The sequence below is a fragment of the Dama dama genome, chromosome 25 (genome assembly GCF_033118175.1).
Source record: "Dama dama isolate Ldn47 chromosome 25, ASM3311817v1, whole genome shotgun sequence".
NCBI lineage: Eukaryota > Metazoa > Chordata > Mammalia > Artiodactyla > Cervidae > Dama > Dama dama.
Genome location: NC_083705.1, coordinates 11,440,370 through 11,453,289, shown reverse-complemented (window position 1 = coordinate 11,453,289; position 12,920 = coordinate 11,440,370). Strand labels below are relative to the sequence as shown.

General features: G+C 34.6%; 1 protein-coding gene across 2 annotated transcripts in view; it reads right to left on the bottom strand.

The window, feature by feature from the left end:
* RANBP17 (RAN binding protein 17) overlaps window positions 1–12,920 on the bottom strand; it is a 346,604-nt gene that overhangs the window by 294,157 nt on the left and 39,527 nt on the right. For both annotated transcript variants that reach the window (XM_061129445.1, XM_061129446.1), the window contains exons 5-10: window positions 12,774–12,839; window positions 7,594–7,698; window positions 6,649–6,814; window positions 3,845–3,918; window positions 1,516–1,635; window positions 11–157 (exon numbers count right to left, since the gene is read on the bottom strand). In XM_061129445.1, the coding sequence (XP_060985428.1) occupies window positions 11–157; window positions 1,516–1,635; window positions 3,845–3,918; window positions 6,649–6,814; window positions 7,594–7,698; window positions 12,774–12,839 (678 nt within the window). The remainder of the gene's footprint in view (window positions 1–10; window positions 158–1,515; window positions 1,636–3,844; window positions 3,919–6,648; window positions 6,815–7,593; window positions 7,699–12,773; window positions 12,840–12,920) is intronic.

Sequence of the window (12,920 nt, the reverse complement as noted above, 5' to 3'; positions counted from 1 at the left end):
TTTTACTTACCTGTAGACTAGTAATGGTAAAATTGGCAATCAATCTGATAACTTCAGGATATTCCTTCACCATAACTAATTCTCCCAGCTGATAATTTGTCTTTAAACGAGCCAAAAATCGACAAAATTCATGATAATTACCTGGATCAGACAAACCCTAAATTATGAGACAAAAAGAAAGGCTATTTTAAAAACTTAAAAATAAACCAAACTAATGACCATCAGTAAAATTCCAAGAGTATTTTACCAAGTCTCAGTGTTTTCATGGGTACTTACTGCACTTTGCATCAACTGGGTAGGTATCAATTAAAAAAAAAAAATGATTCCCACTGGGCTTAATGTTGTCATAAATGATTAATAAAAAGGAATTCAAAGTAGAGGCTTCGGAGGAAGCTTTGACCATGATGACTAAGTCATAATGTTTGGTAACCATTACAATACCCAAAAAATGTGCATGAGAGAGAAGTGAGAGACAGAGAAAGTGTGTATGTGTGTACTGTAGCTTAAACAGAAGTCAGTACAAGAACTGAAAAATACCTAAGATGGACAATAAGAATGGCTCTTGAAAGCCTAGAAAAGAGCAATACCACTACATTTAGATTAAATGTGTACAAATAACAGAAATATATTTTAATTCAACAGATATTTATTGAGTACCCACAGGCATGATGTCCTCAAGCAACTCCCTGTCTCTAAATCACTCAAATAAACTGCTGCAATGTATAGCAGAAAGTTTAACAAAAGTACTATAATATATAGAAGTAACTCTGGGAGAATAACAGGTTAAAACGAAAGACCAAGAAAGGTGTCCCCAGGGAGCCCCTTAAAGACAGGATGCGTGTTATTATCTTTATAGTTTGAGAAGTTTGTCTCTCCCAAAAGTTATTAACAGCCAAAAGACTTAGATAAACCTCCTTAAATCATCATTTAATCTTTTAAAATCTGTACTTTCACTACAGATATTTTAAACCAAAAACTAAAGTGAAACAAATTTTATCCAGACACCCCAAATCACTAATTAATAATGGCTTTGCAATTCTCTGAAATGAATATTGCCACTGAAGATTTGCAGTTAACATAGAGAGTAGATTTTAAAATCTACACACTTTTATTGCCCGCAAGAGGACAAAAAGATATTATTTCATAATTTAAAGCCACTTATTTCAATATTAACATCCAGATTTATACTGTCTTCTAGTTTAGAATACAGATATAACTCTAATCACTTCAGTAATTTAAGAAGTACAAGCAAAACACAATGGTAAAAAGCAGAAACATAATAAAATATGCAACTTCTATTCCTATGGGAAAAATAAAAACAACACAGACATCAGTCAGGAAAACATGCACTTTTAAAAACTGCCCATTTATACTACAGATGAGAGCTAAAAAAAAAAAGACTATGATATGTACTTTCTTCCAGAATCATAACCATGTCATAAGTTTATTATATACCTTTCAGCAGAAAAACTGTACTTATATATGTTAATGTTAATTAAGTTACTTCATAAATACCTGAGGGTTTTCAAGTATCCTTTTTACTCCCTTAATTAAATTACCAAGGTACTTGGCACGTTCAGGACTGCTAAATAAGGACCTTCTTGTAGAAGCAAATTGAACTAAACATGAAAGTGCCTAAAAACAGGAACAACAAAATTCATTTCAACTTTAAAAGTAACTATGGCCACACGAAAAGAACACTAGTTTCTACATTAAAATTTTTAAAATTTTAATGATAAAAAAGAATTATAGAATCCAAAAATCAATGTAAACTAAATATCATCAATCATTACCACCATCCACAAATCTTCAATTCCACCATTAGAATTTCTATTTGTATATAAAATTCCTCTAATATTTTTGTATATATTAGATACACCAGAGCAGAGTCAGGATCTGAATACACTTCAAAAGGCTCCAAATTGCTTTTGCTGCCTATAAACCTTTGTAAACTGATGAAACAAGTGCTTCACCAAAATGAAAATAACTGTGTTGCTGCAGAATATGTTTAGGAAATACTGCACAAAATGTACTGCAGTATCCTGTAAGTAGGAAAAAATCTGTAACTTTATTTAATCTAGCATGTCCCAAATATATCTGGTGACAGATCATCTTGCCCACACCATTTATTAATATCTTGAGAACAATTTGGAAAATGTTCCTGAAAGAGTTAGATATCCTATAAAAATTCCCACAGAGAGTAACAGTGGCCTAGTTATTTATCTTCCTTAAGTTAATACTTTATCAGACAATTTCACTACTCAGGTTCTTAATTCTCCTACTGGAATTCACTGAAGCCTTTCATTTATTAATTGAGAGGCCCCAAGCTGGCCCACATACGTTTTGTTTCAGTCCACATATGTATATCTGCCCACTTATAAAAAAATAGAATTATCTGCCAATATTTAAATATTTCAGTGAGGAGATTTCACACAAAATGTCTGATTCTCAAGACAAGGATGAGAATAGGGACAAAAAATCAGTTTAGATGTTACTCAGTTTGTCACAGTCCTTAATGTTAAAAGCAAAAAAATACAAGCAAACAAACATCCCAAAAAACAAAACTTCTTTGTGATGAGTAGAAGGTTTAGGAACCACTAATACAATTAAAAATATGTACAAGTTTGGGGCCAAAACCACTTGAGTTTGACTCTCAGCTTTAAAATTTAGTTCACTCTCCTTAAGAAAGTCACTTATGCCATTCTGAGTCTGTTGATTTGTTTACATAGTGAAGATAACAATAATCACCTTGCAGGGCCACTGTGAGAATGAAGTGAGATAAGAATCACATGATAGGCTATGCACAATAAATGTTAGCAACATTCTCTTAAAGCAGTTTTCCATTCTACTTTTTAAGCACCAGTAGCTTGTTTTATCCCTAAACATAACTGTAAACACAACATGAAAACATGGCTTTTTAAACAACTATAAACAGGACTCTTCTGGTAAAAAGACAGAAGGCTGAAGTTCTGTGGTACCACCTAGAAACATGAGTGTCCTGTGAAATCCAGTTTAAAAACCACCCCCTTAATAAAACCCTCATTTCGAGAGCAAGCATGTTTTTAAGAGGAAGGGACAGTATTTTTGTCAACCTATTCCTCCCTTCTAGGCAACAACATATCTAAACAAACATACTGCTCATATGTATTTTAAATCGAACTTTTTTTTTAAGGAAATGACAATATAAGAATCCTCCAACTTTACTTCTATAAGCTTAGATATTAAAGTGACAACTTTTTCTTTTTTTTTTCAATCTTGCCTGGTCTCTGTTTTAGATTCCACAAAGATGGAATCCAGAATCTCAAATTTCTATGTAACCAAAGAGTGAACTTTTTAGCACACAACAGAACTTGATTCAAAAAAGGAAATGAACAACTGGAGTGATGAACATAAAACCAAGTGAGCAGATCCCCCTGGTTTCTCATTTGGAGACATCTGATGGGGGCTGCATGGCAAGCCTGACGTGGAGCCAAGCAGTGAAGAAAGAGTTGGAGAGAGGTTAGGAGAAGGGAAGGCAACAGGTGGTGTGGCAACCTGCTGGGCTGAGTACCAGAAGAGCTAGGGACTGAGCGGGAAAAAGGATCTTTAGAGGCTGATGGTCATCTTGGCTATGGGCACGAACTAAATCACCAGTTATGGGTTTGGGGCTCACCAGTGAAATGGCAGGAACTATGGACTGTAAGTAGAAATTGACAAATAGGTTAAGCAATACAAATCCCAGATAGATGATGTTAAGAATTTCTTATGAGAGGTAAACTCAATCAAGAATATAAATAAATATGTACCACCCTGAGATAAATATCACAGGTACTTTTAAATGAAATAATGAATGAGTTTTACTTACTAACTGAGATAGGAGTGGTGGAAGTGAATGATACAAATTAAAGAAAAGATCCAATGTTTCTGGTTCCAGGAAAACTGAAAAAAAAAAAAATCTAACACCATTACTTTTAATTCAGTGATATTTAGCACAGTAAGACATTATCATACAAACCAAGAACTCTAAGACCTCAGCATGTGGCCAATCTTTATTTCTAGTTAAGCTAATTCCTTTTAAATTCCTAGCTATTTCCCTTTGAAAGATGGAAATAATACAAAGATAGAATTAGATCAGATGCTCATTTCTATGTAGCATCTACAGTTCTCACTGAAAAAACCTTCTCACTGTTCTCATTTACATTAAAATAACATAAACATTTAAAAATTCAAACAGCATCAAAAAGTAAACAGTACTAAGAAGTATACAGTAAAAAACAGCTGTCCCCTACTCCATTCTGACCGCCTTTCAACTCTTAGCTATATTTATATACGTTTCCAAATTACATGCTGCATGTACTACATGTTTTTATTTGACTGTTTTTAGATATCAAGTGAACTTGTTACAGTGTATGTCTAATCACTCACCTCTCTACTCCCCCTGCTCTTCCTACAAACCATCCTCTCTCAAAAATCCATCCCTTATTATAACAATTTGAGATTAAATCAACTCTATGTGTTTATTACGACTATGTAAATAATTCTAACAGCTGAGTCAAGTAAACTACGATTATATCACATTTCTAACACTCTCTGGATTTAATCATACCATCTTTTTTGTGTTTAGTTGTATAGACAGATATCTGTCACTAATTCTTTCCAAATGCTCTGACAGATGTACAAAATGTTCTTCATGATATTTTCCGCATGGTCAATAAGATTAAAAACTTTCATTTCCATTTTCGCATCCTTCCTCCCAGAGCCTTCTTCAACTTAGCTGACTGTTCCCAAATGTGTTACATAATTATCTTATGTCTGCCTACTGTTATCTTGTGTTAAAGCTTTCCAAAACCCCATATCCTCTATTTTCTTGGCTTGTGTATCAAGTAGATTCCTAACAGCAAGCACATAAGGGATAAATTTCAGAATAATTTACATGTCTGAAAATATTTTTATTCTCTTATACTTGATAATGTCAGTCAAGTTTGAAAATTATTTTTCCTCAGAAATCTGGGGATGTTACCCCATTGCCCTCTAGCTTCCAGTGCTACTGTTGAGAAGTCTAATACTATTCTTGATCCCAATCCTTTATAGGTGACTTTATTTCTGGTAGATTTTAGGATCTTCTTTCTCACTTTTATTCTGAAATGTCATGATTATGAAGTTTAGTGTATTTTTTTTCATTCATTATGGTGGGTTCTTATTGGATCTTTCAATCTGAATATTTATGTGTCTCAGTGCTGAGTTATTTTGGTATTGTTTGCAAATTTCCTTCTGCTTTTTCCCGTCCTTTCCTGAACTTCTAACAGATGCCAAGCCTCCTAGTTTCATACTCTAATATTCTTATATTTTTTTCCTCCTATAAAGCTCTTCCTGCTTTTTTTTTTTATTCTACTTTCTAGGATATTTCCTTAACTTTATCTTTCAACTCTTCCACTGAATGTTTTATTTTGGCAACTTTTACATTTGGAACAGTCTCTGAACTTTTGTTTTGGAAATAATATTCTATTCATGTTTCAGGAATGCATTACCTTTTCTTAATCTCTCTGAGGTTATTACTTAACCCTTTTGGAAATTTATTTCTACTCTTCACTTTGTTTCTACTAACTCTCCCCTTTAAAAATATTTCTTGAGATAATTACATTCATATGCAATTGAAAGAAATAATACAGAGATCTTATGTTTTATTTACCCAGTTTCCCCAAATGCTAAGTTGCTGCAAAGCTAAAGCACAATATTACAATCAAGAAAGCACACTGATAAAATCCACCAATCTTATTTGGCTTTCCCAGTATTACATGTATTTGTGTGGGTGTTTGTGTGTGTTGGTATGTGTGTATTTAGTCTGCGCAATTATAACAACATTTGTTGGTTCATGCATTCATCACCACTATCAAGATACTAAGTTCCTTTTAATTGTTTTAGTCTCTGATTTCCATATTAGAAGTTTTTACCAAATGTATGGTGCTTCTCTACTGTATCTGATACCCTGGAATATGAAACCTCTCCAGTTTAATTTCTCAAGGGAAAAAAGCTCTGGTCTTGGGAACTGAGAGGAAAGTGTACTTAGAGAAGGGAAAAGGGCAGTCACAGAGTGGCACAGATGGTAGAGAAGATCCCAGGGGGTGTTTGTGCAGAACACAGACTTTTCACCAAGCCCTATCAGCCCTATTCCCTACCTCTAACTTCAGCAGGAAAACCCTACTGTCATCATCTTTCTGGGATGAGTAAGAGCATATGTGTTTGCTTTTTTTTGGTATCCCTCTCTGTAAAAAAGTAAGTTGCAATTCTGCTTTGCTAAGTTAGCTACTCTAATTCACTCTCTTCAAAACTTTGAAAAATATGATGATATCTCTTGCCAAATGTTATACCCTCTCTTACTCTGTTTATCTGAAAATTTGAAAACAGAACTCTTCATTTCCCTACCTAAACTTATTTTCCTCCAACAACAGAGCTGTCTTCTCTTTTTTCCAAAACCAAAATATGAGGTTACTATGAATTAAATTGAGGAAAACAGATTTCAACACTGGGTATCAGCAGCTACTTTGGGTTACAATTTTTTAAACTTTTTGACTGCCAAGTAAAAAACAGATAATTGCACATAAGGCAACAATATTGCTTAATCCTACGTCTTTTATGTTGACCATTCCTTATACTAAACTTTCTTCTTACTTGTTCTCCAAGTTGTTGGAATCTGTACTGTGCAAAGATCATCTGCAGATTCATCTGCTGAACTGCCAATGAAGTCAAAGTTAAGGCAGTTGAGGACCAGTTTCAAGACTTGCATTACTAGATTTTGTTGATCCTGATCCTGAAGGTTTAAAGGCTTGCCCAATATCTGAAAAAGGTTCAAAGTCAAATAAAATATTATGAAATATATCAATTAAAAATTTTTACTCAACCTAATTTAAAAAACTTCAGTGCCAAATTAAAATTAGTGAAACAAAAAAAAAGAAAGAAAAAAGAAATTGCAAAGGGATGTTACTGTAATAGACTATTCTCAACCTTAATATTGTAAAATGGGGACAACCTTTCATATTTAATTGCAAAATGGAGGTCACCTTTAACAGTTGTAAGAAGCAACTTTAGGACAAATACTTTATACAGCACAAATGTATAAATGTACAGGATTCATTAGCTCAAAGGAGCAATTAGAAAAAACTGAAAATATAATATTCTTCAAGAAAAAGTGGGGGGACTTCATGAATAAACGATAACACATTCAGCTAACAAAGGTTCTCAGAAGCTGTTTGAATGTGGGGAGATAGGCGTAAGCTTCTGGAGAACAATCCCGACCCTTCTCAAAAGTCTCAATTAGTTTCTGCAATAATGTACAGTAAGAAGACAAAGAAACTACTATCCAAAGACAAGTTACCAAACTACCTTTGGATCCTACTTTATTATATCCCTATTAAATAAAAGTGAATTTTTTGGAACTGTTTAGATTTGTGCAAACCCATTGTTCTTCATGGGGTTGCAGAGTCAGACACAACTTAGCAACTGAACAACAACAACTGTACTTAAAAGTATCCACAATAACTCCTCAAAAGGCAGAATGGCGTACCGGGGAATTCATCTGAAATTCTTCTGAAACAGGATGCTCAATTATTAACTTACCTCTTTTAGAAGAGAGCATGCTAGCACTAAAATGTCTTTGAGAGAAGTATCACGAAATGAGGTAGCTATTTTCCTGTGTTTTGCTGAAGGTCTAGAATAATCAACCTAAAAAGTTCAAGATAAATTTATTTAACCAGACTTACCAGACAGCAAAGCAAAAATTTACTTTGTAAGAAAAAGAGTGAAATTAATGATCAAATAATCATAAAGTATAGGGCTAAAAGAGCTTTTAAAAATCTGCTAGGGTAAGTCATTTGTTCAAGGTTACTCAAAGAGCTAGTAACGGCAGAACCACAATTAGCACCCCATGTTTCTGGACTGTTCTAATTCAGTGCTTTTTATACAAACTATACTGATCCTAAAATTAAAAACAAGAATAAATCATATTTCAGAGGCATTATAAACACACATTATAAAATAATAGATACTATCAATTCCTGAGACATGCATAATTTGCACTGGGCAAGAAACAACCTCCCTGGTCCTCAGACTCCATCTATAAAATGAAAAATCTCTAAGATAATCTTAAAATTCTTATTTTCTGTGAATCAGTGAACTGAATCAGCTATAGAAAATTCTTGCATATGAAAGTGATATTTCTATATATACCAAATGCATATGTCACTGATTCATATATTTTGATATTCTTTAAAAAAAAATCCCAAGGCAGAAATTATAAATAATCAGAAATTTGATTTATTACATAAGCCACAGTATATTCCTTCTGAATATTTTACTAGTTAATAATAAGTAACTTTTAAGAATAAGTTTACCAAGAATAGTTGTTGAGCCTCTAATCTAAAATATAATATGGTAAAAAGTATGATATTAATACCACTAATATTTCCATTTATCACCAGGAAACAGCAAACAAAACTGAAGTCTGATACTCTAATGATTTGTTACTACCACAGGCAACAGTTGCTATAGCATTCCCTTTGCTATCTGAAAGATGAAAATAAACCATTTCCTTACTGACGTCTATATTTGAAAAAAGCAGTGAGATCAAAATTGATTATCTGATACTTCCTAAGCTCCATCATACTGTACTTAGATGCCACATTTTACTCATAGGAACATGAAACATAACAGAAGTCCAAAGCGATTACAGAAAGCAGTTACTGGGATCTCTATCCACTGTGCAATATTCAAATTGGTATTTGCAGCATTTCTCCCTTTTTTAAAATCAAACATCCATCTGTCTTTCAATAGGTCTGTTTCTTCAGTTTCCCTCAATATATAAAAACATTTCTTAATACAAATTAGTAATAGCATATACCATTACAAGCTCAACTTATGTACCCTTCACATATTATTTCACTAAATCCTCAAAACTAACCTATATTCACACAAAGTTTACAGGCACACCATATCTATAAATGGGCTTCCCAGTGGCCCAGTGGTCAAGAAGCCACCTGCAATGCAGGAGACGCAGGAGATGCAGGAGACCCAGGTTCGATCCCTGGGCTGGGAAGAGCCCCACTCCAGTATTCTTGCCTGGAGAATCCCATGGGCAGAGGAACCTGGCGGGCCACAGTCAATAAGTTGCAAAGAGTCAAGCATGACTGAAGCGACTTAGCAGAGCACACACATCTATAATACGGAGGGAAGAACCCTGGGTTTACCGAGCACTTGTACATACTAGGACCTGTGCTAGTAATGTACCTAACTAATCACAATAAGACCTTTGGAAAGTGTCATTCTCAGTTTACAGATAGTGATACGTAAATTTAAACACACTGAACAAAGCAGTAGGCAACAGAGCTAAACTACAAATCCAGGTCTTATTTCAGAGTTACCTTCTAGGCACATGACTTAGCAACTACAACAACTCCAGCAACAACAACAAATACATTCTACTTGGGTTACTCATTTAGATGTCCAATGTTTTTGAGAAGAGGAATTATGTATCCATTTTCTACTGCATAACTATGCCTCAAAAATACCGTAGTAGGTTGCCACGCCCTCCTTCAGGGGTTTTTCCTGACCCAGGGATTGAACCTGAGTTTCCTGTGTCTCCTGCATTGCAGGCGGATTCTTTACCACTGAGCCACCAGGAAGCCCATTTACAGATATGGTGTGCCTATAAACTTTAATTTTCTCCTATGTGAATATAGGTTAGTTTTGAGAATTTAGTGAAATAAGTAATCTTAGCTGTTACAAAAGCAAAACAACATATAATTCTAAATTTTTTGGAAGTCTCAAGTTCAGATCTTTTTTTAAAAGACATATCCTGTTACTGATCCTACGTGAATTTACCTGGCTCACATTTGACAACTATAGTATTTTGTTTTCATTATGGATTGTAGATCTCCCTATTGCCTGGTTCAGAAGTACTGAAGAAATGACAGTTGAAATTGTTAATACTCTAAAATTAGGCTGACCAAAATGTCTCTGCAGAAGCCATATATTTTTTATCATAAAACCCAAAACTGCACTTCAGAACTTGAAGGTTTTCCTGAAAAGGTACATACTTGGTTCTATACAAGATAAGCCTGGAACATCTTGGACAGGAAGTAAGGAAATGTCCAAAGAATGGTGAGTAAATGTCAAATGAACAGAGATGCCAGCTTGAAAGGGTTTCTAATGGCCAAATTTGGGAAAATTTGAGCATCAAAATATAATGTTAGTAACAAACTATAACATATTAAATAAAGTTGGAAACCAGGAATCCGTGCTGATAGAAATAATAAATGAATAAATTAAAATTTTAAAGAGGTATTAATAAGGTACCTCCCACATAATATTTATTACTTACAAAGGAGAAAAGAATAAATTTACAAGTGAAGAAGCCTGGTAGAGACCACCTTAGTCAAGTGACCAAATGTAAATCAGATCATGTGCTCCCTGAGAGGAAACAATGAGAAAACCACAATATCAGCACATCAGCCTCCCTACAGCACTCACAGCCAGCCCTGCAGCCAGCTGGGTCAGGACCATCCCCAAAAGCCAGCACACCCGCAGCAATCCTGGCTCAGCCACAACTGAAGGGCACATGCAGCCCACAGAGGGGAGACAGAACGCCAGGAGCAGCTGACTCCGGGGGCCAGGGAGACTGTGCCAGTGGGCCCCACAGAACACCTTTTACCTAAGACCACTGCTTCAAGATCAGGAGATGTAGCTGATATACCTACTACACAGAAACAAACACAGTTAGACTGAATGAGGAGATGAGGGGTTACCTTCCAAATGAAAGAATCAGACAAAACTCCAGAAAAGGAACTAAACAAAATGGAGATAAGCACTTACCAGAGTTCAAAGTACACAGTCAAAAAGATGCTCACCAAAATTGGGAGACAAATGGATGAACTCAGTGAGAACTTCAACAAAGAAACAGAAAATATAAAAAAAGAACCAATCAGAACTGAAGAATACCATATCTGACATGAAAAATACACTAGAGCGAATCAACAGCAGATTAGAGGAAGCAAAAGAACAGATGAGCAATCTGGAAGCCAGAGTAGTGGAAACAACCCAACTGGAACAGTTAAAAGAAAAAAGAATTTTTTAAAAAATGAGATAGTTTAAGGGACCTCTAAGACAACCACAATTTCATTAACATTTGCATTATTATAGGGGCCCCAGATGGAGAAGAGAGAAAGAAAAGAGCACATAACATACTTGAAGCCATAAATGCTAAAAACTTCCCTAACTTCAGTACCAAAAATAATCTGAATAAAAAATAGGCCAAATACATGAAAAGATATTTTTCCAAGGAAGACATACAGATGGCCAACAGACATATGAGAAGATGTTCAACATCATTAATCTTCAGGGAAATGCAAGTCAAAACCACAATGACGTATCACCTCACCTTTCTCAGAATGGCTACTATTAAATAGAGAACAGATAACAAGTGTTGGCGAGGACGTGAAAAAAGGGCAACCCTTGTGCTATTGGTGAGAATGTTAACTAATACGGCAACTATGGAAAACAATACGGAGGATCTTCAGAAAACTAAAAATAGAACTACCATATGATCCAGGAATTCCACTTCTGGCTATTTATCCAAAGAAAACATGACTTAAAATAGCCAAGATATGGAAGTGTTTATCAACAGATCAATGAATAAAGAGTATGTGGCATATATACACACAATGGAATATTACTCAGCCATTTAAAAAGAATGAAATCATGTTGTATGCAGTAACATGGGTAGACCTAGAGGGTATTATGCTAAGTGAATTAAGTCAGACAGAGAAAGACAAATACTGTATGATTTCAGTTACATGTGGAATTTAGAAAACAAAGCAGAAAGACTCATAGACACAGAGAACAAACTGGTGGTTGCCAGAGATGGGGGATGGGAGTTGGATAAATAGGTAAAGAGGATTAAGAGGTACAAACTTCAAGTAATTAAATAAGTCTCAGGGATATAATGTACAGCATGAGGAATAGTCAATATTTTAACAGCTTTGTATGGCAACAGATGCTTACTAGACTTATGTGGTGATCAATTCATATACACACACACACATGTCAAATCACTATATTTTAAATCTGAAACCAACGTAATATTGTATGCCAGCTGTACTTCTTAAATATAAACACTTATATAAATTCTTAAATATAAACACATTTCCCTCTATTATACCATTATTCCATATAAAACTCAACTCCTCCTTTTGTTCTGTTTAGAACCATGTTAAACACAAAAGTGAACAAAAGCAGGTGAGGATGTGCTCAACTGCCGAGTTCATAAAGGCTCTGGTGGGGGAAGTGTAGCTTCTGCAAACTCTGCTTGTACAGGGTGAAAACTCAAGCTTGCAAGTGAGTGCCAAGCAGCCTTTGATGAGTCCTGCTGTGTATCCATTATTGAGAAATCAATTCACCAAACTGCTTGTCTTTTATTTGTAAGCGAAAAAAGGCTTGTTTTACTTTTGCATACAATTTATTTGTATGATTAGTATATTACTATATACATGGAATATAAAAGAACAATTATCCAATTGCCACAGAGGACCATGTCTAATTTCCTGTTCTTTGTAGTACTTTACATTGTTGCTATTACTTTCAATAACAACAAAAGTGTTCCAACACTTAATTATCCCAACAATAAAATACACCCCTCCCCCAAAAAAAGACTTGCTTATTCACAGTTTTATACAATACAAAGTTTTACATCAAAGAAACAGCATTACTTAGCAAACTTCATGTCACCATTAGATGGAAAGGCTTACCAGGTTCATTTCCTGAGTCAATTCTGAAAGGATTATTACTCCTATTATGCAGTGTTCCATAGCACCCTTTGGGGGAAAAAAAAACAAGTTTAGCCTAAATGGAGACACATAAAATTTACAAGTAATTAAATTATGAAACATTGTATT